Below are 26,591 nucleotides of genomic sequence, written 5' to 3' on the forward strand. Positions count from 1 at the left end.
CCTGGGCGACACAGGGAAACTCTGTCTCAAAAAAAAAAAAAAAAAAAGACACTAAGGTAGGGAGTTCTATATTTATGAGCCAATTCTGATAAACAATTCATAAAACATTTTCCCTACATAGGAGTATGCTTTCATACTAAAACTAATGTGTAAAAAAACTAATTTGTAAAAAAAAGTGGTAAAAAGGCATCTTTAGACAACTTAATATCAAACTATCATGCTGGAGGCCAGGTGTAGTGACTCACACCTGTAATTCCAGCACTTTGGGAGGCTGTGGCGTCAGGATTACTTGGAGTCAGGAGTTTGAGACCAGTCTACACAACATAGCCAGACTCATCTCTACAAAAAAAATAAATAAATAAAAAAATTTTTAAAAGTCCTAGCTACTTGGGAGGCTGAGATGAGAGGATCACTTGAGTCCAGGAGTTCAAGGCGGCAGTGAGCTATGATCCTGCCACTGCACTCCGGCCTAGGTGACAGAATGAGACAAAAAATAAATAAAATAAAATATTTTTTAAAAAAAGATCTAGTTTTGCTCTATAGACTGTCTTACATCAACCATTTCGTTGAAGAAATAAAAAAAGTTACCAAAATATGGACTAGAATTGACTGCTAAAATAAACAAAAAAACCCAGTAAAATCAGGAAACGCCCACAAACTGCATTTGTCTTAGTTTAGGAGCACTTCCAGACTCTTAAGAATACAACAAATATCCTGTTTGATCAAATCAATGACACTTTCTTCTCAATATTCACTGAGAATAATCCCAAGAGGGCACTTTTATAGAAAAGCATGGCTGCTATTCATAACAAAAAGGGATAAAACCTTAGCATTCCAACCTTCCATATTCAATGAGTATCTCTCAGAATTATATTCAACAAAAACGCAACCAAACCATATTGCTCCAACTATCCTTAAAGCGAGGTCTGTCCCATCAATCAGGTTTTCTTCCTTAGATGTTAATAGGTCAAATATCCTTCCATCTCAAATAAGCCTCAAAAACATTAACAGGTACAGACTTGAACACAGGAATATTAAGAACAAGGCTTTTGATAATAAACAAGAAAGATAGCTAATGTTAGCCATCTGAGAACTTGATGACTTTGGTGAAAAAAAAAAAAGACACTAGGCATCTTATTACTAATCCCACCAATCACCACTGAATTATGAGAAAGTTGAGTTTACCAACAATGTCAGATGGCATAGTCATTTTAATTCCACTGATGCTGCAAACAACAACAAAAAAGACCTAGTAATAAAATGGGATAATTTTTAGAAATTACTATCTTCTTTATCAATACATTTCCTGGTATTCAGTGTTTTAGTTCACTTCTGTCCTAAAAATCACATAATGTGAAGACTTTTGTTGAAAATTAAACATCTAAGAGAGTTATTCATTCAATAAGTAGGTTTAATTGCCCACCTTTGGCTAAACATTGCGTTACCTTTGTAGTGGTTTTAAAGACGAACATTAAAAAACAACTACCCTCAAAAAGTATGCAACTTAGTAGGAATATAAATAAGACACACATATATCAATAGCTATGCTATAAAACAGGGGTTGGCAAACTATGGCCTATGAGCTAAAAATAGTTCACTGCCTGGTTTTGCATAGCCTGCAAACTAAGAATGGTTTTTATATTTTTAATTGGGGGTAAAAAAGAATAATAATATTTCACAATATGTGAAAATTATATGAAATTCAAATTTCAATGTCCATAAATAAAGCTTTATTGAAACACAGCTATACCCATTTACTTGTAACATTTCTTACTGTCTATGGCTGTTTTTGCACTATAATGGCATAGATGAATGGTTGCAAGAGAGACCATATAACCACAGGCCTAAAATATATACCATCCAGTCCTTTGTAGAAAATGTTTGCCAACCCCTGGTATACAGCATATAGGGTTATGTGCTTCAAGAACAGAGTTGAACAGATTACTTCAAGTTAGAGATCAGGAAATTGTAACTTAGGAGGTAATATTTGATATGGACCTTGAAGAATGAGTAGGAGTTCAATAAATAAAGGGATTTGATATTATAATAGAAAAAAAAACCCAAGAATGGCCCAGAAACAGGACAGCACAGGATGTTTAGTAATAAAGCAGAAAGGAAATCAGCAAGACTTAACAGATGATTGAATATTAAAGAGGAAAGACAAAGATGTCTTAAATTTTGAGCCAGAGTATCTGGAAAAATGGTGGTACCATTAATAAAAATGGAGAGTAAGAAAGACATAGGGTCAGGACAAGAGTCAGGGATAGATACATGAACACAGAGAAGACAGCAGGGCATCCAAATGAGCATGTACAATAAGCCACTAAAAATATGTATCTGTACTTCAAAAGGAAAGTATGACTAAAAACAGAATTGGAAACAATCCACATAAACATTAATGCAGTAGCATTTTCACTGAATGTAACTCTGAGAGATACATGTACGATTATTCAAGAAAACAATATATTAAAAATGAGAGTTAAGGGCAAAACTTTAGTGTTCTGTGTGGAATGCCTTACACTTACGGGAAAAAGAATACTACAGAAAAAAAAGTAAGTGTTCAAAGAGGTAGAAGGAAGTCCAAGACAAGGCCATAACATAAAGATAAGAGGCAAGTTTTAAGAAGGGCAAGGAAAATACATACTATACAACAGCACTGAGAAAGGATTGTTGTGTTTGTAAGTATGGAAACAGAAGCTTCTTTTTGAGAATAAGAGACAGAGCCAATGAAGCAGAAGACTAATGCTGCAAGAAACAGAATAAATGATTGACTTATATTCTGAAAGAGGTCAAAAGGATCATTTGAAAGCAGGGGTGAAAAGATTCACATTTAGCAGGGAGTAGGCCATCATTTCCCACGAAACAGAAGGAAAGGCAAATCAGTATAGAGAATTTGAGATGAAGAGTAGAGAAGCTGATGGACCATCTCAAGTTGGATGGTCTTAATAAACAGGAATGCTGAGAGTAAAGCACACAGAAAAGAAGTAGGAGCTAGAAGAAACTGCTGTAGCTATTGCTAAATGAGGGCAAAGTGTTAAAAAAAAAATAAGATTACAAAAGAGCTGAGGCCAAAAAAAGAGATTAAATGAATTACTATAGCCCTATCATATGATACAACAACATCAATTTGTGATAGTCCTGATTAATACAATTTTGTGATTTTTCTCCAACAGTATTCAATAATCCCCCCAAAAAAGAAAGCAGAAATTAAAGGTTATCCAAAGTTAGCAATTTCTCAAGGAAGAAAAATGGCAAGTCGCTACATCAAAGAATTAATGGATACTGGTAGCATCACCAATTTAACTGACTAATGTGTTCAAGTTTAGTAAAGGGTTAAGTTACTACAAAGTGTCAGGTGGAAATAACTGGGAAAGACCAAAGGACCAGAGGCCACAATGATAATCAATAACAATATAATAAAAATGAAAGGATCAGAGAATTCGATAGAAAAGATGTTGGTGTACAAAGTCATATTTGAGATGTCAACAGAGAATGGCTGTGCATCCACAGGTTGAAAATTATAACTCTGATGTCAGCCTTGAATTTGGCACATTTAGTGCAGCAAAGCATTTGGTAAACACACTAATGTGAGTGCTAACAATGCCACTGAGAAGTGAGTAACTTTGAAAGAAATATTTGAATTCAGTACCTGTTATGATATACTACGGCTGTATAGGCTTCCTTTGAAAATTCTGAACAGCTAGATTTACCAAAGATTACCTGAAACAAATAACAGCATGTTGAAACTTTGTTGTAGTAAATGCTGGATGTTTCATACCTATGTAAGAATTTGTCTGATTTAATAACTATTTGAGAAAAATGGGCAAAATCAGCCCAATGAAGAACAATGTGCCTACTGACGTTCATCAAAAAGTTCAATTGCTTAACTATAAGTTTCTTTTCAACAACAGACCCATCTGACATTCAAACATTTTGAAAGTTTCTATCAATTTTATTTATATCTACTGGAAATTAGATACATTTCTTTTCTTTTTCTTAAAGAAGGTGAAGAATTCACTTTTAATCAGATGTAGCATATTATTTGGAACTTATATAAGAAATATAAATAGTGGCATAAACCTACTATACAAATTGTTGGCTTCAACACTAAAACAGCAGTCATTCTGAAAGTCAAATATAAATTATATATGATATCAGAAATCCTATTTTAGGTCAAGCTATGTATCCTTTGCTTCTAATATTTCCTTCAAGCTACTCTACAATAGAGGAGGAGCTCCATTCTTATATTTTTGCATACATATATTTTTTAATCCACCATGTTAAAAAGAATACAATATTACTTTTGGAGTAAGTTTATAGTTAAAGTAATTCAGCCTTGTATATCTGTCTCTTGAATTCTGGAGTAATAACAGGAATACTGTGGTTAATTAGAGCAGCTGATTAGATAAATAGCTCAACATCAAGGTTATAGCAATAATTACTAGGCGAGATACACTTGCAGTGTTATCTAGCCAGAGATTAAACTTTTAAAGTCTGTATAGCCATCTTTACACATGCATGAATAGATGTGTGAACATGTCAGCACACTTCCATCAACACAATTGGTAAAACAACTCCAAGTTTATTATTTATATAAAGAGATTAATTGGCATCATCCTTAATTAGAAAGGCATATTAGCAGGTATTTCTGTTTCTTTTTGCAACATTTCAAGCAGGCTCTGTTATTTTAAGGGTATATACAAGTGTAATAATTATGACTTTCCTAACATATATATAATTTCCTCAATTTACAAAATACCTTAGTATGTTTTCATAAATTGTTCCTGTGCCAGAATTATGAAGTTCACAATTTTATCATGTCAATATTACATTATCAAAAAGTTATCTTAGGATCCATTTAAACAGTCCTTTTTTTTTAAAAAAAAAAGCAAACACAGTATGTCTATGTTTATATACTCTTTCAAATCAGCCACTTCACACATAAAAACATTGTATTTTCATATGACTAATAACACACAAGTAAAAACTTTTATTTCCCTCTGAGATGCTATCACTTTTCACAAAACTTGTTTACTTTCATAATATGAATGACATAAAGCAGACAGTGTTCCTTTTTTGACCATCTGACATGTATTTTTAATCATTCAGCAATATAGACTGAGCATTAATTATTTATCCAAAAATGTGATAGGAGTCAAGATATAGATATGAGTAAGACATCGTCCCTGCTCTCAAGGAGCTCACAATCTAATGGGCGAGATTAAGAAATAAATATAGAATTATAAAGTGATAAAGTCCCATGAAAGAAGTGAGAAGATGCTATGGTAGCACCAAAGAGGGAGTGGTCTAACTGCCAGTATAGGATGGGTGCAGCTGGGGCTCTGTAGAGGAGGCCACATATATGATAAGACAAGAAAGAGTTTGTTAGGTAAACAATAAAAGCAGATTATTCTACATATACTACATTTGTCATATGCTCAAATTTATATGGCAACTCACACATAGGCTGACCAAGCATCTATTTTCACAATCTAGTATCTTTTCATCAACCATCATAGTACATTCATTCCTTCAGCAGAAATAAACTAGTATAAAACATGAAATGTGAATTCCAAACCTCAAAAATAAGTTCTACAATTATTCAACAAATATTTATTCAGTATGTATTATAGGCAATAAACTGAAAAAAATGCCATAGGAGAATACAAAGATGAATAATTTGTGCTCACTATTGTCAAGGAGATATACAAATGTTGATGTAACCGAGGCAACAGGGTAGAAGAAAACGTATCTTTCCTAGTATGTGGAAAACCAGAAGAACTTCATTAAAATATGGACATGGAAGGATAAAATAAGACTATTAACAATGCACCTATTCTTAGCTCATCTTCATCCCACTAGGGTTCTCAGAGGTTGAGCATCTATAGCAATAGCGTATTTCTATTCCATATATTACTAACATCGGCTGAGCCAAAAATTCACTCTCATGAAACTTGCATTTATTAGTGTCCCACAAATCCTGAATGACAATTTAGACAGTCAAGAATCTCTCGTCTGGTCTCAATTTACTATTTCTGATTTTTCTTCCAGTGCTCTGGTTCACTGGCAACTTACCACTGTCATTATGGTTCATGGGCATTCCCCAACTTGAAATGCTTTCCTTTCCCCACTCTCCAAACACACTGCTATTAACATTTTAATGACCTTTGATTTCAGCACAAAAGTACCTCTTCCATGAGATGCTTCTTACCTCAGTAAGGCATTCTCTCCCACCTCTGAATACCTACCTATTCCTTTGAATCCCTACATCAATCTTCTAATAATTAGCACATAGCTTGATCCTCAACATTGTCTGCAAAATGTAATCCCTGGTGAGACTTAAAAATACTGAAACCTGGTTCAATCCCAGAGATTACGATTTAATTTAAATGAGATTCAGCCTGAGCACTGGTATTTTTGAAAAGCTCCTCAGGTGAATCTAATGTGCAGCCAAGATTGAGAACTAATGCCGGAGTTTGTCACCAAGGTGGGAAAGCCATACGTACTAAATTACCTGCGGAGCATTTTCAAACTATAACGCAGCCTCATATACCACACATCACTTCCCACCTCCCCTAGTTGGCCTTACATTCTAAAGGGAGTTGAGGAGAATAAGAATCATAGATGTCAAAAGTACAGAAAAGGTATCTCTACTTTGATACAGTTCTCTAGGTGATACTGATCTAACTCTCTTTTGAAAACTACTATTTTAGATTTATATGTATTCATTTTATATCCTCTGTATTACAAGTCTTATTCATCTTTGTATTTCTAGGAGTGCCTAACATATACCAAGTCTTCAAAAATAAGTTAGTCTTTAAGTAATGTCATTACTATCTTTGTACAGAAAGTAATGCGGTTAGAAATTTGGTTTGAAAGATCACATTAATTTCCATGTTGAAGCTGCCAACCAAAAAGAAAGAAAAAAGTCTATTTGAACTGTATACAAAAAATTAGAAAAGTAAATGAACATTTCTTACCGGCATGGCATTGCTTGGATCCTCTCCATACATAAACTGGACTTTCACTGTTATATTTCTAGCAGAACCTTGACGATTGGCAAAATTAAGACTCTGAGGGTATATGTAGAGAAGATTCCTGTGAAAGCAACAGCATAGAAGATAGTAAATACAAATCTAAAAAACACTATGTATCACTCACAAAATACCACAAAATAAGTGAGCAAATGCTGAAATTACAGATATTGGCTAGCCATTATGCTAACTATTTAACATGTGATGTTTTATTTTCTTTTGAGAGCAATCATTCAAATACACAGCAAACATGTCCCAATTTTGCAGATAAACTGAGATTCAGAAAAGTTAATTGATTTTCATATACAACCAAGTAAATGACAAAGCTGAAATCAGAGTACAGGTCAGTCAGACCTCAAAACTCATTATCTTCACTCTACAAGAGACTTATGGAATAAATGAATATGGAATGAAACATTATTAAGTTAAAAAACAGTTATAATATTATCTTAGTTCCTCCAAGCATGTATAAATACGATGACATTTATAAATGTGGCTTTTGTATAAATGTGATTAAGAATTTAAGAGGTATAATATTCCACATTATTTTTCAAAAATGCATTACAATATGATGGGTATAACAGAGTTAGGTAGTTACTACAAGACAATAACATCCTAATTTGCATTTGTTTGAATTCTTGTCCAGCTTATGATCGCTATCACAGACTAACTTTAATAGTCCTCGCTGCCAACACACAGAAGAGAAGTAATTCAAGAAAAGACACCAAAGAACTTAAAAAAAAAAAAAAAGAATTAAGAGCTACTTTACCTGAAGACTAGTGCTTACAGCCAATGAACAAGACGTTGAGTATAATAGAACCTTGCTAATCAACTGCTGGGGCAATGAAAACAGGTCTAAATTTCCTGAAGAGTGGTAGGGCAATATAGAAATTTTAAACGAACACAATACTTTGACCCAACAAACACACCTCTAACCTGAGAAGAAAACTGCACACATGTACAAATGATTGTGTTCCATAAGAGAATGATTACACAAAATTACAAAGAAACACAATGTTCATCAGTACTGAGTTGGTTAACATATTTAATAAGAAGGAATATCATGTGTCCTCAAACTGACAATGTACGGCCATATTTACTGATGTGGAAAGAGACACCTAGCATATTGAATGGGACACAGAGTTGGGGAGAAGCAGGTTCCAGAGCAGGATGTGTAGTGGCATTACCCCATTTGTGGAAAACTCTGTATGGGGGTGTGGGGGAAGGCAGAGAGAGAGAATGGATAAAATCATATTTCTAAAAAATAACAATGATGGCTTGAGTGTGTTTTAGTTAATAGTAATGGTTTTCATTTTTATACTTTATTTAAAATTTTACAGTGAAAATATATGATCTTTACAACTAGAAAAAGCAATAAAGTAATTTCCATGCTGGAGGACGGAATGTCTTTGACAATAAGCACAGCATCTAGAAGTACTAAAAAAATGGAGAAGAATCAGTTGTGCTCAAAATAGTCAAAAAATATAGAAGGCAAATATGGAACTGTTATGACTGGTTAGCTTGCTAGTCTAAAGAACTTAAGATCAAAGTTGACTGTGACTGACCAACCACTGAAATCATTAAGTAAAGTGTATAAAGAAAACATTTACTGATTGCTTCAATAAATGTCAGGCATTGTGGTGGGCACTAGAAAAATAAATGGTAAGATTAAGAAGTCACTCCCTGGTCTTCAGGAACATAGTATAAAGGGATAAAAATGCCTATACACAGACCACTTCAAAACAACAGTGTTACAAGACAGGCATGCAAAAGCCCTATAGGAGGGAAAAATAGGTACCTAGCTGTCTATGGGGATGTCTTTTCATTTATAAGATCCTTCATCTTTTCTAGCCTTGTGATTTATTTGTTGAAGAAAGTGAATTGTTTCTGTGTAGATTTTCCAGAGCCTAGATTTTACTGATTGCACCCCTGTAGTGTCATTTGAGATATTCCACTGTGGTTTTTGTAAATTGAGAGTTGAATCCAGAGCCTTAGTCACATTGAGGTTAGAATTTTTTTCAGGAAGATCACTTTATAAAGGATACTGTGTTATTTTTTCAGGAAATATTTGGTTGCTTCCTTTTATGAAATTAGTCGACAATGATGATCAATGCCTAAATCCATTTTTTAAAATTTTTAAAATTTATTATTTTTTTTAAGAGACAAAGTCTCACTCTGTCGCTCAGGCTGAAGAGCAGTGGTGTGATCATACCTCACTGCAGCCTTGAACTCCTGGCCTAAAGTGATCCTTCCGCCTCAGCCTCCTAAGTAGCTGGGACTACAGGCACGTGTCATCACAGTGGGCTAATTTTTCTATTTTTTGTAGAGATGGGGTCTCACTACGTTGATTAGGCTGGTCTTAAACTCCTGGGCTCAAGTGATTTTCCCATCTTGGCCTCCCAAAATGCTGAGATTACAGGCACAAGCCATAGTGCCCAGCCCGCCTAAATCCATTAATTCATTCAGGTTGCCAAACGGTAATATTCTATCATTTCTTTTTAATTTTGCATCTGGAGCACACTTATGAAGAGTGCTTTCCCTCATCTACTATTTGCTTTGCCAGTGAACCACTATATGAGAGGCAGGAATAAATGCTTGATTCTTTTCCATTATCTGCCAGTTTGCAAAATAATACATTGGTGTACTACAATCCTCCAAAAAGGATCAATTATATCTTATTTTTTAGCATCATTTATAAACTCACGGATGAAACATATTTGATGAATCTCAGTATATTATAGTTATTATTCTTATAGATGATTAAACTGTCCCATCTTTGGCAAATGAAAAAAACAATGCAAGCTGGTTTTTTATTCAATTGTAGTAGTCTGTGACAATTATCTGTTATGACAAGATGTTCCAGACTCTTCTTATTTTTTTTTCCCCAGACCTAGAGTCAGTGATTTTACCAAGAAGCTATAGTTTTCTTAAGAAACATTTTTTTTTCAAACCACAATGTGAGCATTCATTGTGGATTGGTCACTGTTTCTAGACGATTTCAGTTATAAAGAGCTGGGGGAAATGCTTCTAACAAAAAAAAAGTATCCTGACTTCATACTGATATTTCCAATTCAAATTCAGGACTACAGGTTTTTACTTAATCTTTTCTGTCTTGCATCTATACATAATTTTTCCCAAGCTGAGAGTTATTCTCAAGGACACCAGCTATGAACGGATTAAAAGTATATCACTTAATTACTCATCTGTGTTGTTCTAAGAAAGGCATCTTAAGGAATTCCAAGATTCTATGTTTAGACAGAGACAGACAAGTCTGCAAAGAAGACGGGAAAGGCACCCACATAGAAGAAAGAAAACTATGAGAGTACAATGACATGGAAACCAAAGCAAGAAAATATAAGAAAAATGAAATAATTAAATATTAAATGCTACTCAAGAGTTAGGCAAGTACTGAAAAAATTCAACAGGGTTTAGCAAAATGAAAGTCACTGATAATCTCAGGCTGCAAACAGATAAAAGTAGGATCAGGAGTAAAAAGGAGGTAATAAAATAAAATGAAATTCTTAAAAGTAGCTGTGAAGGGGAAAAAGATAATGTAATAATTGGAGACAGAATATGAGAATTTTGGAAGTCTTTTAAAATAAGAAAGGGTTGATCTTGATTACATCCTTGTGAAAACAATTTAGTTGAAACAGAGTCTGCACATACTAGAACAAGAATGTAAGATTCCTGAGGAGATGGTGGGAAAGAACAGAATGCAAAGCACATGATAATATATTAATCTGAAGTATGTCTATAATTCCTCATTATAACGTTTATTGAGTATCCACAGTGTGATAGATACTGAGAATATGGAGATAAAAAATGAAGTCCTTAACTTCAGAGAACTCATGGTCTAGAAGGGAAATCAGACAAGCAAATAATGATAATAATGTAGTATGATCGATGCTGTGAACACAGAATCATATTGCAGCCAGAAAAGGGCCTGGGATTAAAGAATCTGTTCACAAAGTACATGAACAGAAACTTCTCAAAAGAAGACACACATGCAGCCAACAAGCATATGAAAAAAAGCTCGACATCACTGATCATGAGAGAAATGCAATTCAAAACCACAATAAGATACCATCTCACACCAGTCAGAATGGTTATTACCAAAAAGTAAAAAAATAACAACAGATGCTGGTGAGGTTGTGGAGAAAAGGGAACACTCATACACTGTTGTTGGGAGTCTAAGTTAGTTTAACCATTGTAGAAAGCAGTATGGTGATTCCTCAAAGAGCAAAACTCCCATTCAACCCAGCAATCCCATTACTGTGTATATACCAAGAGGAATATAAATCAGGCTACCATAAAGACAGATGCACATGAATGTTCACTGCAGCACCATTCACAATAGCAAAGACATGGAATCAACCTAAATGCCCATCAATGATGGACTGGATAAAGAAATAAAGTAAATGTGGTACATGTACACAGGGAATACCATGCAGCCATAAAAAACAACAAGATCATGTCTTGCAAAAACATGGATGGAGCTGGGGGCCATTATCCTTAGCAAACTAATGCAGGAAGAGAAAACCAAATACCGCATGTTCTCACTTGTAAGTTGGAGCCAAATGATAAGAACTTACAAACACAAAGAAGGAAACAACAGACACAGGGGTCTACTTGAGAAGGGAGGGTGGGGGAGGGAGAGGAGCAGAAAAGGTAACTATTGGGTACTGGGTTTAATACTTGAGTGATGAAATAATCCATACAACTAATCCCTATAACACGAGTTTACCTAATAAACCTTCACATGTGTCCCCAAACCTAAAAGTTTTTTAAAAAATTAATCTACATTAAAAAATAAAAAATAATAAAAGAAAAAAACTCAAAAAAATCTGCTCACAAATGTCAATGAGAGATTTTCAAATTAAATAGACATGCAAAACATACAGAAAAACAAACATGCCATGCATGCTTCCCTCTGCCACTCCCACTCCTAAATCTCCACATTTGGATTACTACCATCTTTGCTTTGTGGGCATGGACATGACTTGCTACTTCCCATCTTTCAAATATAGGAAAGCCTCACCTTTCCCCTTTCCCCATCACACCACTTTGTTACTTCATTCAGAACTCTTATAGAATCTATAATTACCTTGTTCATTTATGTATTACTTCTTATTTTTATTTCTCCTCTAATACAACCAAAACATGAGGGCAGGGACCTTATTATCTGTATAACTGCTCTATTACCAGTCCCTTAAATAGTGCCTCATATTTAATGAATAAATAAATGAATAAATAGTACAGACAGCATTAAAAAATTTAGTTACTTAACACTTCTAGGAGTTTAGATTCCAGGTTAAATAGAAATTGACTGAACACTATCGATAAACTATGTTTGATTTTCAACATAAGCAATATAATTTTAAACTCGTCTCTGAAGGTGAAAGGCATGCAATTTTGAATTTTGAATCCAAATTCTTTTCCATTTGACTACTGACTCCATTAATAAATTCCCAAGTAAATCTAGTAGGCCTTTACTTTGCATTTAAAATTCTCCTTCAAAGAAATTTCAAATCAACAACAAGGTAAATTAATGAAAAACGTTCAGGTAGTTGCCTACTTAGCAGGAAAAAGATGAATTCATATTTCAATCTCATCAGAATAAATTATAGATTAATCAAAGGCTAAAATAATAAAAATGAAACAACAAAAATACTAGAAGAGCTTTAAAGAGACCAGATTTTACAGGTGAGAAAGGCATTTCTTAGCCTAAGCCAGAACATTTATAAGATATAAATTTTAAAGCATCCATTAATACACAGCAAGTGATACCATAAACACAGGGAGAAGAAAATGACAAACTGAAAAAAACTATTGTTTGTTACATATATAACAAAGAATTAGTATCCACAATATGTAAATAATTCCTAAAATTAGTCAGAAAGAGACAAACTTAAAAAGAGGGTAACAAGGAAAGGAGCAAATTATATACCTACCCAGATAATTTGCAAAGAGGGCAATAGAGATGGCCAGCAAAACAAACTAGATATATACTTGTCTGTTAGATTTATCAACATTTTTTGCCTTTTTCATTAAAAGCATTTGTAAAGGATATAGGAAAAGAGGAACTCTCATATACTCCTGGCGAGATGTACATTGGTACAACCCTTCTGAAGGACAATCTGACAAAAGCAATCATAAGTTAAAAGTCAACGTCTATGAATGTATATGAAAATATTTATATACATACACCACCACCATAAAAGCATTTTCTATACATACTGTTTATAATTAGAAAATTGGAAACAAATGATTAAAAGGGGGCTGATTAAATTAAGGTTCATGTATGTAACAGAGGAGTATGCAGCTATTAAAAAGGATGTGGTAACTCTATAGACATTCATAGGAAAATAAATTTTAAAATACTAAGATCCTGAATAATATATATGTCATGAGCTATTATATATAACAAGATCTCATTTGTGTTATAAAAAATTATGGTTAGTCATTCAAAGGGTCTGGTATGATAGATCCAAAAAGTAAAGAGAGTCAAGATTTTTCTTTTTTATAGGTTTTTGAAATACCTGAGTTTTCACAAGAAGTCCTTTGCGCATTAAAAATCTTAGCCGGGCACAGTGGCTCATGCTTGTAATCCCAGCACTCTGGGAGGCCAAGGCGGGTGAATCACCTGAGGTCAGAAGTTCGAGACCAGCCTGGCCAACATGCTGAAACCCTGTCTCTACTAAAAATACAAAAATTAGCCCGGTGCGGTTGGGGGCACCTGTAATTCCAGCTATTTGGGAGGCTGAGACAGGAGAATCGCTTGAACCCAGGACGGGGAGGTTGCAGTGAGCCGAGATTACGTCACTGCACTCCAGCCTGGGCAACAAAGAGCAAAATTCCGTCTCATAAACAAACAAACAAATAAAAATCTTTACACGTCCAAAGATATGGCTGTTCAATTAAAAAATATATATGTACAAAACTTAACGTGTTAATAGTGAACATACAAAACAGTAAAATAGATAAAATTATTCCTTCAAAGGTCACTTAACTTCTGGATCTACACTGTCCAAAAAGATGGTCTAATGAGACAACTGAACACTTGATAGGTCAGTGGTTCTAATTGAGATATGTTATCAGTATAAAACATACAATAGGATCTTCCTATGCAACATTAATTCAAAAACAAATTATCATAGTTAAAAAGGAAGAAATTAAAGAAATACTATGTAAAAAAGAGCCAAAATATCTTGTATTTTATTTGAAAGTCATATCTCCATAAGATTACACAACCTGGTGTAGGATAAAGGACTTTGCTCTGATTGGAATTTAACAATTTAGGCTCTTAAATGTCCTAAAATTCTCTACAGCTAAGAAATTTTTATACTGATTCCTTAAATCAGGGCCTACATTTGCTTACAAGTTTCTTATTTTCCTTGGCATAAAATTTTTTAGTTTTTACATTGCTTGTTATATTTGATCAGGGTCCTATTTAAATAGGCACAAGTTCAAGCAAAGATCAGATTCTGCTTTTAGCAATGTGTACTCAGACAGGAAGTATTAAAAGGCAGGCAGAAAATCCTTTATAAAATTACTACTTTCAATGTATTTTCCCATGTTGAAATGCTTCTGCAGTTTATAATTAGGCAAATTACTTACTTTAATTATAATCAATAATGTCGTTCATATTACTCTAAGAAAAGAATTATACAGATATTTACACCAGGAGACAATGTACTAGAAACCAAGACTAAGTGACCATTACCTCTACTCTGTCAGTGTTATTTGTGAGAAATTCACAAATTGAGCAAAAAGCGTTAGTATCCTAGTACAGTATAAATGTAGAAGGAAACACTTTCATAAAGTCTCTCTGAGCACTTGGTACTACTGCTCAGTTACTTCCATGCACTAAAAAAGGGGCTACTCTTCTTCCACAGAGAAGAGAAATTCCCTGCTCTAAAAAGAACGTAGTATAGGCCGGGCGCGGTGGCTCAAGCCTGTAATCCCAGCACTTTGGGAGGCCAAGACGGGCGGATCTCGAGGTCAGGAGATTGAAACCATCCTGGCTAACACGGTGAAACCCCGTCTCTACTAAAAAATACAAAAAACTAGCCGGGCGAGGTGGCGGGCGCCTGTAGTCCCAGCTACTTGGGAGGCTGAGGCAGGAGAATGGCGTAAACCCGGGAGGCGGAGCTTGCAGTGAGCTGAGATCTGGCCACTGTACTTTAATATGGGAGATAAGAGCGAAACTCCGACTCAAAAAACAAAACAAAACAAAACAAAACAAAAAAAAGAATGTAGTATATCAAAAGGAGGTAACCACTACTACATATACATTCTGCACTTGGAAAATCCCTATATGTTGATTTTATCATTCTCTTAGTCATTCAATAAACATTGCTTCTACAATGTGTAAGGCATTACTGTACTAAAGCATTATAAGGAATATAAATTAAAAATACATACAAATCTTGCCAATAAACGGCTTATAGTATAATGGGGAGAGAAGTTGGCCCATCTATCTTCTCCTTCAACTAGCAAGTAGATGAAATATCAGGGTCAATAGTTGTAAGCCATAAAAGCTGACACCTTAGTTAAGAGAAGTTTTGAAATATGTATTTCATGGCCAAATAATTACAACTGTAACTTTTCTGTTTAAAGAAGGAGAAAATTTGAATTCCTTCTCTAGCTCAACATACACTTTTATAATTCCATAACATCAACCAGAGTAAAGGGTAAGATGGAAATGAAGAATATTTTCTTACCCTTTTGTGGTTCCATATTGGACACTTAAAAATCATACACAACCTAATCAAAAGACATAATTCATTAAAAAGGTACAAGAGACCAAAACTAAAAAAATCTAGACTATAATAAAATTTCCCAATTTACATTATGTTAATATGCAATTAATTTTCACCAGTAAAATACTATACTATGGGTACAAATGCATTGATTAGTTCTAATTACAAAAATGGCTAATATATAATATTATGTAGTGTTTATGACACACCAGGTAATGTTCTAAGTGCTTTGAAAATATAAACTTTTAATCTTTATACAACCCTATAAAATAGGTGTCATTCTCACTGGACAGATGAGAAAACAGGGGTTCAGAAATGTGAAGTAATTTGACCAAAGGTCACAAAGCTGATGAATGTCAAATCCAGGATTCTGATTCAGGCAGTCTTGTTCCAGAATCATGCTCTTAACCACTATGGAATACTACCTGTATTATAGTATTACATATACTGTACTATAACTATTACACCCAAAACCCTTAATACTACCTGTACTATAACTATTATACCCAAAATCCTGAGTCATCAAAAAGAAGAGCCTCTATTTTATACAATGAAGAGGCATTTCTAAGAATAGAAATTTAGGGACGAGCACAGTGGCTTACTCCTGTAATATCAGCACTTTGAGAGGCTGATGTGGGAAGTTCACTTGAAGTCAGGAGTTCGAGGCCAGCTTGGACAACATAGTGAGACCCACTCTCTACAAAATATTTAAAAATTAGCTGGGCGTGTTGGCATGCATCTATAGTCTCAGCTACTGGGGAGGCTGAGGGAGGAGGCTCACTCAAGCCCAGGAATTCGTGGCTATAGTGAGCTATGATCATGCCACTGCACTCCAGCCTGGACAACAGAGCAAGACCCTGTCTCTAAAAACAAGAAAAGAAAAGAAATTTGGAAATGGTTCATTTTGTAGTAACAATTTATAATTTACACTGAAATTCATTATGATAAAACTTTTCCCTGTGTTAAAAAGATATTAACTTTATGAAAAATTTATTTTAGGTAAGGTTGATTATATATACTCACACACATACACAGGTTAAAAGTTAGTTTCATGTGACATAATAACTAGCATTTTGAGCACTACCTGTTTGCCCAACACTGTTCTAAGTGCTCTACATGTATTATTGTTAAATTATCATAACACTATGAATTATGTACTATAATTACCCCAGCTTTACAGATGAGGAGACTAATCCAAGGGGAAGTTAAGTAACTTGTCCAAGGTCAGACAGCGAGAGCTGGCTTTGGACCCCACTACAGTCTGACTCCAGCACCCATATTCTTAACAATTTCACCATATTAATATGTCAAGATTAAGTAGTTTTAAAGGATACTATTTTCTCACAAAGTTCTTAATATGAACACTTAATAAGAATAATCACTAATATTAGTATTTTTCTTTTTAACACTAAGTTGGAAGCACAGTGGAACATTTATTTTTAGAAATATTATTAATTGGCTGGGCTCACGCCTGTAATTGACTGGGCTCATGTCCGTAAATTTTGGGAGGCCAAGGCAAAAGAATTGCTTGAGCCCAATAGTTTCAGACCAGCATAGGCAATATATTAAGACATCGTCTTTAAAAAAACAAAGTTATTAATGTCTTCTTTTTGTTAAATGTATATTATCTAAATTGTTACACTAAGCTCACAAACTTCAGAAAAACTTATGATCGGTAAGCTGCTTGTGACATTGAAAGTATTTAAGATTCAATTCTGTTTGATCCTAGAAGACCACATATCCATTGTTCCTTCAGTAAACACATGGTAAAGAGCCTAGAACAGAGAGACAGAGAACACAGTGGAGAAAGGGGAGTGAAATGTCTTTAATGACACTTACTATATGTGGGATTTTGTGATAATATACAAGGATGATTAAGACATATAAGGTGATGCAAAAAAACCATATTAACAATTATAGTGACAAAAATAAGGAGTATATAATTATACGTTGATTTATAAAGAGTACCAAAGGAATACAGCATTGAGAGCTGTACCACTACCCGAGGGAATGGAGAAAGGCTTCAGAGAGAAAGCGTTTTTTGGGATGGATCAATGTTTCCAAAAGAACCGAAGTGCAGTTTGAGAAACGCATACTTAATTAATTCTTTTCCTTAACTTTAATAATAAATTTACTCAACAAAAAAGTTTATTTTTGACTTGTAAATCTCTTAAAATCATAAAAAAGTAAAATCAGCTTTTAAAAACAGGTAGTCACCATATCATTGAATGTGCAGTTTATAATACAGCAAAGTTAAATACAATTTCAAATTACCTATTAAGTTAGTTGCTCATTTCTTTGATTTCATTTAGCATTGATGTAACTCAATGTGGAAGAAGGTTACATTCGTGCAAGTTAACATGGCTTAATGATTAACTATATTCACCTGCCAACCTTACCTTTTCTGTGGCAAATATTGGTATATATAGAGTTAAGAAGTCTAGGTCTGCTTCCAGAAGAACACAGTTCCACGTTGCTTGAAATTGAAAATCAGGATAAAAATGTTCACAATTAAGCTCCTTCTTTTTATTGTTCCTCTAGTTATTTCCTCCAGAATTGACCAAGACAATTCATCATTTGATTCTGTATCTCCAGAGCCAAAATCAAGATTTGCTATGTTAGACGATGTAAAAATTTTAGCCAATGGCCTCCTTCAGTTGGGACATGGTCTTAAAGACTTTGTCCATAAGACTAAGGGCCAAATTAATGACATATTTCAAAAACTCAACATATTTGATCAGTCTTTTTATGATCTATCACTGCAAACCAGGGAAATCAAAGAAGAAGAAAAGGAACTGAGAAGAACTACATATAAACTACAAGTCAAAAATGAAGAGGTAAAGAATATGTCACTTGAACTCAACTTAAAACTTGAAAGCCTCCTAGAAGAAAAAATTCTACTTCAACAAAAAGTGAAATATTTAGAAGAGCAACTAACTAACTTAATTCAAAATCAACCTGAAACTCCAGAACATCCAGAAGTAACTTCACTTAAAGTAAGTAGAAAATAAAGAGGGTTCATGTTTATGTTTTCAATGTGGAACATTAAAAAAAAATATTTCTAAGGCATGCTACTTGAAATACTTTGTTGCATTGTTGGAATACTTTTTTTTCCAAGAAAAATAATCTCCAGAAAATAAAATTTCCCATTATAATTTTGTTAGCTTTTGTTTCCCTAATGTTATATATGAAAACACTGAAACTTTACATTTTATATGAAAATTACAAATTGGTTAAGTAACACAATCTAGAACACTATGTCATTACACTATTGCAAATTACTGAAGGTAAGTAAAAATTTTAAAAAATTTAAAACTATTCTCTAGTGTTTAAAACAGATTAAAGTAATACAGTAAATGCAAAAGATTTATTCCTATTAAAATATGCTGGGCTTTTTCTCTTAATTGAAGTTCAGAGAAACAAATCTTAGAGATAGCACAATTTAAATAAAATGTTAAGAACAAAAATACATGCTATTTGAAAGCAGCATACAAGGGGAAGGAATTGCCAATATTCATTTTTCAAATCCATTATTAGTTTAAAAATTTAGATTATGACAGTGTTACAGGAAATTAAAACTCTAATAGAAAAGAAAGAAGAAAGTAACTTATAACCAATCTAATCTCTATATTCAGAGTTTTGTAGAAAAACAAGATAATAGCATCAAAGACCTTCTCCAGACTGTGGAAGAACAATATAAGCAATTAAACCAACAGCATAGTCAAATAAAAGAAATAGAAAATCAGGTAAGTCAATATTTTAATGGTATGTCCCATCTTTCACACAGGTTTGTAAAAACACTGAATCCTAAAATTATTTACAAGCTTTAACTGGATCATGAGTAAAATTATCACATCAGCCTAACTGTTAAAATTGCAGGATCTGAAGCTAATAAACTACCTGCATTTAAACCATGGCTCCAAAACTTTGTGTGACCTTGAATAAATTACTTCACCTTTTTGTCTCTCAGTTTCCTCACATATACTACAAAGATAGTAAGAGAACTTATAGGATTATTGTAAGAAAATAATTAATTCATAGCAGCCAATGTCATCCTACTAAAATTCAAATTAGATCATGTTTCTCCTTGCTCAAAACCACACAATAGCTTTCCATCTCACTCATATTGGCTCTTTAGACCAAGATTACCCGACCCTTCATCATCTCACTGACTTCACCTCCTCTACTCTAGTCATTTTGATCGCTTTACCGGTATTCAAACACATCAAACATGCTGCCACCTCGAAGCCTTTGCCCTTGTTGTTTCCTCTATCTGGAATGCTCTTTTGTCCTGGTATCTACATGGCCCACTCTTTGATCTCCCTTAGGGTCGTTATCAAACATAAAATTCTCAATGAAGATTTCCAAGGTCACTTAACCAAAAATTACAACTGCCTGGTCCCATCCCTGAAAACTTCTACTTCCTTAACTACTTTTCTCCTGCACACTCACTTTTATTTAACATAAATTTTAGTTATTTATCTTTTCTATTCCTGCACTAAAATGTAAGCTCTGTGAATACAGGGTTTTTTTTCCATTATCTTCATATTTTCCATTATTTGCATATACTCCAGAATATAGAATACTGTATGGCACATACTAGGCATTTCTGTTGAATTAATAAATGTAATGTCATATTCACACAGAGTGTGTGCTATAATTATTATTACTTGGATTACTAGAAATAGTGTGCCTCATAATTAAAGGTCAACATTCAACAACGTAATTAATCTACAATGTAAACAACTGGTGAAGTGAGGGGGGAAGCACTTGTTTAGAATAAAGCTATGTCAGAATCTAAGTATTCTAATACACAGTAAATAGTTAAAAAATATTAATAATACTCTTAAACAGTCATTCAAGAGGATTCAGAAAAAATAATATAAACTCAGAGAAACTGGTAAACAAAATCATTTTCAAGAGATATAAAACAAATATTATTACCAATTTCCACTAAACAAACATAATTTTAGTAGTGCTGCTAAAAGGATTTTTACCAACTACTTTTGGTTTCCATACTTTCCTTCTTATGATGCTATTTTTCTAAATTCTTTTCAATTATATCTTTTACTATGATTAAATGAACCTGATCCCCAAAGCAATACGTTACTACAGTAATATATATTCTGTCTAAAAATAAAAATGTGTGAAGAAACCAAAACAATGAATTTCTGAGTTGGAAGAAGAGTTAGATCATTTGATTTAACTTTCTCATATTTAAATTAAAAAAACAAAACTCTAAAAATTTGAGTAACGTTAAAATCACATAGTTACTTAGTAGAAAAGAGTAATATCCAGCAAGTAAACTTTACAATAGATCCTTTTAAATAAGGTCCTAGGAAATGTCATTTATGCCAGGATCAAAAAACTAACACTAATAATGCAAGATATTATATATTCTGCTTTTCTTACTGTCAATGAGAAAAACTATCATTCAATAAATTGCAAACCCAACACACTTAAATAAAATGTTATTGCAAAACTAATGATAAACTACTGAATATATGGAAAGTAAGCAAATAAACTTGCCAACCTGCCAACATCTACAGATATGTTTACAGGTCAAAAATTATCAAATTATCAAGAAAGCCAGGTTCAAATTATGTATTATGTCTTTAAAGCAGGTCTGAAGATCAGTAAGACCTAAAACTGAAAATTATTGAACTTAAAATCTGAACAGAATATCAAACATACTCTATTCATATAAAAAAAAATACATTACAACATTCTAAGCAAAGCAGTCTCTACTTTTGGCCTTGTTCTGTTTTCTGACCAATGTCTGCTTTTTTGCCTTGTTTTATTTTTTTAATTTATTAAATAATGTCCCTGATTAAATATTTTGAGAACAGGTAATCTGTACAATCTGAATAACACTGTTTATCTAAATATCAAACACCATAACATTATGAACTGAAAGACAAACTGTACTTTTGACATCCTTACTCAGATCTCCCCTAATTATGTATTCAGTATCATTTTAAAAAACAGATTTATATTCTTTTATCAGCTCAGAATGACTAATATTCAAGAACCCACAGAAATTTCTCTATCTTCCAAGCCAAGAGCACCAAGAACTACTCCCTTTCTTCAGCTGAATGAAATAAGAAATGTAAAACATGATGGTAAGACACTTTGGTGGGTTTCCTTCTTGAAGCTATTATCAAATTCCCTATTCTTAGGACTTGTTCTAGACTAAAAGATTAAGAGATAGCCATCAAATACAATGGATCATCCTAAATTGGATCCTGGGGTTCTTTTTATACCCTATAAAAGATATATCTAAGACAATCACAGAAATATAAATATGGACTTGGTTATTAGATAATATAGAAGGTTTATTAATTTTCTTAGACGTGATCATGGTATTGCAATTTTAAAGGAGAACAACCTCCTGTTTAAGAGATACATGTTGAAATATTTAAGGAGTTAAAGGTCACTGGACTCCTGGCTGGGTGATAGAACAAGACTCTGTCTCTAAAAAAGTAATTTTTTAAAAGAAAATAGTTTGGTAAGAATGATTCTTATATTCTTAAATAACATGCCATCTAAGAAAAATGCTTTACCATAAACATTACTGAAAAAAATGCTACATTTGCCACAGTTTCATAAAATGTCAAGTGAAATCTCAAGCTCCAAAGATATTATTCCTATTACTAAATCTGATGTAATAACATTTTATTGATTCTAGGCATTCCTGCTGATTGTACCACCATTTACAATAGAGGTGAACATATAAGTGGCATGTATGCCATCAGACCCAGCAACTCTCAAGTTTTTCATGTCTACTGTGATGTTTTATCAGGTAAAACCTGTCTAAGGAGAATAGACAGTAGTTAGTTCAAGTTACTCAGTATGTATTAGGAAGATTAACCTGGTTATAATTGTTTTATACATATATATATATATGAAATATATGTAACATGAGTATTAGTATAAATCTAATACTTTTATCTTGCTTATTTATGTATTTACTCAATATTCTCCTTTTCCTCTAAAATAATCTGAAGTGACTATTATCAATAAGTTTACCATGCCAAAATTCATTAACTGCCCTTCACTTAACTTTTTGGGACCATAATAAATAATAAAATGTATTGCCATAACATTAATAAACTACCTTACAAAGCCACCAACTAAAATCAAGCAAACAAACAAAAAAGTGTTATTTACATCTGTCAGTATCAATCTACTAAAAATACATGATTTCATTCATTATATTCAGGTAGTCCATGGACATTAATTCAACATCGAATAGATGGATCACAAAACTTCAATGAAACGTGGGAGAACTACAAATATGGTTTCGGGAGGCTTGATGGTAAGGTGACTACATTCAATCATTCATTCATTTGCTAATCTACAAATATTTACTGAGAACCTATTGTGGACTGGGCATTAGGAAAAGTAGTAATGAAGAAGCAGCAGTCTCAGCCTTCATATAATTTATTATCAAACAATTACACATTTGTTAGTAAATTATATTTATTACAACTGTTATAATTTGAATTATATTTATCACAGTTACATTTCTGTTCTTAAATATACTCATCACAATTTAATTTGATGGCTTACAATGATCATAACTATAATTATTAAAGACAATTCTGATTAAATGTTATATAAGTAGTAACTGTTACAAATAAGCTGTGAAAAGAACCACTCCTAGCATTAGTCACTCTATTCTCTCATTAACGTTTTACATATCAATTAATTGGAAGTTAAAAGGACCAAGAAACTCAGACATACAGTATAAATTTAAAAATTTCAATTATTTAAATGTAATATATAGAATGTGTGGCTTATAATGAATTAGTTAACTCAATGCAAATTATTCTGATTACAAAATAATGTTAAATAAGCAAGATAAAATAACAGATGTTTAAAATCCAAAAAGCACATACAAAAATCCATGAATGATGTCTAAGTACTCACTTATAAAGTAGAAGACATTCATTATTACATCAAATTTTTAAATGCTCAGTACTATTTGCCCATTTAAAAATTTTGTATTCAAATTACCCATTAAAGCCCTACCTAGATGGTATACTCCGTGATATGTTTTGTAGCTCCAAATCTTCTAATAGTGAGTGTAACCCCAAAATAAAAGGTTGACAGGTAAGTTGAGAATACTCACTTAATTCTGGTAGGAAACTAACCCATCTGTACTTGTATTTACCAGCAATCCTTAAAATGAAGCTTCCTACTAACTCAATAGCAATAAGACAACAGTGACTGTTTAATGAAAACAGTAATTTATTAAGCATTTTACTAAATACTTTAATAAAAAGGATTGTGATAAAAAATCTATTTATATTTGTTATTTATGTTTTTAATTCCAAATAAAAATAATTTTTAAAATTATAGAAAAAAGTTATTAAGAACCATGCTTTTTCATTTAAAATGATTTTTAAAATTTCTTCCTGTCTTTTTCTACAAAGAAAACATGTATTAAGCAAATACCAAAGGCCAGGTTTAGACTTATTATTACTCAAGTCTCTGGGAATACTTAACAAAAATCTCTTGACTGTATATGGATGTTAATAAATACCTGATAGTAAAGTTTATCCATATAAAGACTTACAAGAAAATATTCCTCTACCAATGACGAGAATTTAAAGTATCTATAATAATGTAACATATTTCACTGGTTAAATATGTCTTGTAATATGCATTATAGAAAGGATAATCAGACTTTCAGTTCTATTAATATTTTTAACTTTATTGTGCATATAGATATCTTCAATAAAATTGTTTTAAAAGGTATTATTTTAAGATACTCTAAAATGATCAAGGGATTCAAGACTAAACAACTCAATTAGTTGCACCAATAAAAAACACTTATAAAAACAGTGTCCAACCTGTAGTTAATAATTCACAGATTTTTAAAACTTTTCTTTTCAGGAGAATTCTGGTTGGGCCTAGAGAAGATATACTCCATAGTGAAGCAATCTAATTACGTTTTACGAATTGAGTTGGAAGACTGGAAAGACAACAAACATTATATTGAATATTCTTTTTACTTGGGAAATCACGAAACCAACTATACGCTACATGTAGTTAAGATTACTGGCAATGTCCCCAATGCAATCCCGGAAAACAAAGATTTGGTGTTTTCTACTTGGGATCACAAAGCAAAAGGACACTTCAGCTGTCCAGAGAGTTATTCAGGTATTTTTTTCTGATAACAATACTTTATTTTCATATCTTCAAAGTATCTGCCCACATTATTAGCTATTATCTGCAATGACAACTTTTAAAAATCCGAATCCCAAATAAGCGTTTTCTTTCTAGATGAAAACCTCTTAACTATAATGAAAGTGTTCATTCTAGTTCAACCAGGTATTTTACCTCTAATCTTCCTCAGATTTTCTATTTTTGGTGGTTTACAGATTATTTATAGAGATTATTTAAAACTGGGACTTATACAGATTATTTAAAACTGGGATACATGCATCTAAAACACTATAATATTTATTAAAAAGGAAGATAAACTCATGGGGAAATACAGTAACAGTAACTACATACGAGTCTGTACCCACTAAACTGCGTATCTATCTCCTTTAGGAGGCTGGTGGTGGCATGATGAGTGTGGAGAAAACAACCTAAATGGTAAATATAACAAACCAAGAACAAAATCTAAGCCAGAGCGGAGAAGAGGATTATCCTGGAAGTCTCAAAATGGAAGGTTATACTCTATAAAATCAACCAAAATGTTGATCCATCCAACAGATTAGAAAGCTTTGAATGAACTGAGGCAAATTTAAAAGGCAATAAATTAAACATTAAACTCATTCCAAGTTAATGTGGTTTAATAATCTGGTATTAAATCCTTAGGAGAAGGCTTGAGAAATAGATTTTTTTATCTTAAAGTCACTGTCAATTTAAGATTAAACATGCAATCACATAACCTTAAAGAATACCATTTACATTTCTCAATCAAAATTCTTACAACACTATTTGTTTTATATTTTGTGATGTGGGAATCAATTTTAGATGGTCGCAATCTAAATTATAATCAATAGGTGAACTTATTAAATAACTTTTCTAAATAAAAAACTTAGAGACTTTAATTTTAAAAGTCATCATATGAGCTAATATCACAGTTTTCCCAGTTTAAAAAACTAGTTTTCTTGTTAAAACTCTAAACTTGACTAAATAAAGAGGACTGATAATTATACAGTTCTTAAATTTGTTGTAATATTAATTTCAAAACTAAAAATTGTCAGCACAGAGTATGTGTAAAAATCTGTAATATAAATTTTTAAACTGATGCCTCATTTTGCTACAAAATAATCTGGAGTAAATTTTTGATAGGATTTATTTATGAAACCTAATGAAGCAGGATTAAATACTGTATTAAAATAGGTTCGCTGTCTTTTAAACAAATGGAGATGATGATCACTAAGTCATATTGACTTTAATATGAGGTATCACTATACCTTAACATATTTGTTAAAACGTATACTGTATACATTTTGTGTATTTTAATACTTAATACTATGAAAACAAGTAATTGTAAACGTATCTTGTCAGATTACAATAGGAATGAACATACTGGTGACATCGAGTTAAAGTTTATATTTCCCCTAAATATGCTGCGATTCCAATATATTCATGTAGGTTTTCAAGCAGAAATAAACCTTGTAACAAGTTACTGACTAAACAGCCTAACAAGTATGTATATATGTTTAAAATTCAATAAATAAAGACCCAGTCTTCTAAATTATAAAAATTTAAATTAGTCTTGCACAAATTAAATTATTCATCACAAAAGATGTATTGTTATTTTTAAGTC

At 32.6% G+C, this 26,591-nt stretch overlaps 2 protein-coding genes across 2 annotated transcripts in view; one reads left to right on the plus strand and one right to left on the minus strand.

The window, feature by feature from the left end:
- The window catches only part of DOCK7 (dedicator of cytokinesis 7), a 235,089-nt gene that overhangs the window by 129,040 nt on the left and 79,458 nt on the right, over positions 1–26,591 (minus strand). The window contains exons 15-17 of the mRNA XM_011988949.1: positions 6,981–7,098; positions 3,650–3,720; positions 1,190–1,226 (exon numbers count right to left, since the gene is read on the minus strand). Of these exons, the coding sequence (XP_011844339.1) occupies positions 1,190–1,226; positions 3,650–3,720; positions 6,981–7,098 (226 nt within the window). The remainder of the gene's footprint in view (positions 1–1,189; positions 1,227–3,649; positions 3,721–6,980; positions 7,099–26,591) is intronic.
- ANGPTL3 (angiopoietin-like 3) lies at positions 18,218–26,387 on the plus strand. Its single transcript, XM_011988934.1, has 7 exons — positions 18,218–18,792; positions 19,432–19,542; positions 21,804–21,918; positions 22,485–22,598; positions 23,019–23,114; positions 24,698–24,964; positions 25,361–26,387. The coding sequence occupies exons 1-7, from the start codon at positions 18,298–18,300 to the stop codon at positions 25,528–25,530; spliced, it is 1,368 nt and encodes a 455-aa protein (XP_011844324.1). The 5' UTR covers positions 18,218–18,297; the 3' UTR covers positions 25,531–26,387.

Source organism: Mandrillus leucophaeus, unplaced genomic scaffold (assembly GCF_000951045.1).
Source record: "Mandrillus leucophaeus isolate KB7577 unplaced genomic scaffold, Mleu.le_1.0 Scaffold341, whole genome shotgun sequence".
In the NCBI taxonomy this organism is placed as follows: domain Eukaryota; kingdom Metazoa; phylum Chordata; class Mammalia; order Primates; family Cercopithecidae; genus Mandrillus; species Mandrillus leucophaeus.

Coding starts and splice junctions, on each gene's coding strand:
- ANGPTL3 (XM_011988934.1), top strand. CDS start 18,298: ATGTTCACAATTAAGCTCCTTCTTTTTATTGTTCCTCTAGTTATTTCC. Junction 18,793..19,431: donor CAGAAGTAACTTCACTTAAA/GTAAGTAGAAAA, acceptor CTCTATATTCAG/AGTTTTGTAGAAAAACAAGA. Junction 23,115..24,697: donor TGGTTTCGGGAGGCTTGATG/GTAAGGTGACTA, acceptor TTTTCTTTTCAG/GAGAATTCTGGTTGGGCCTA.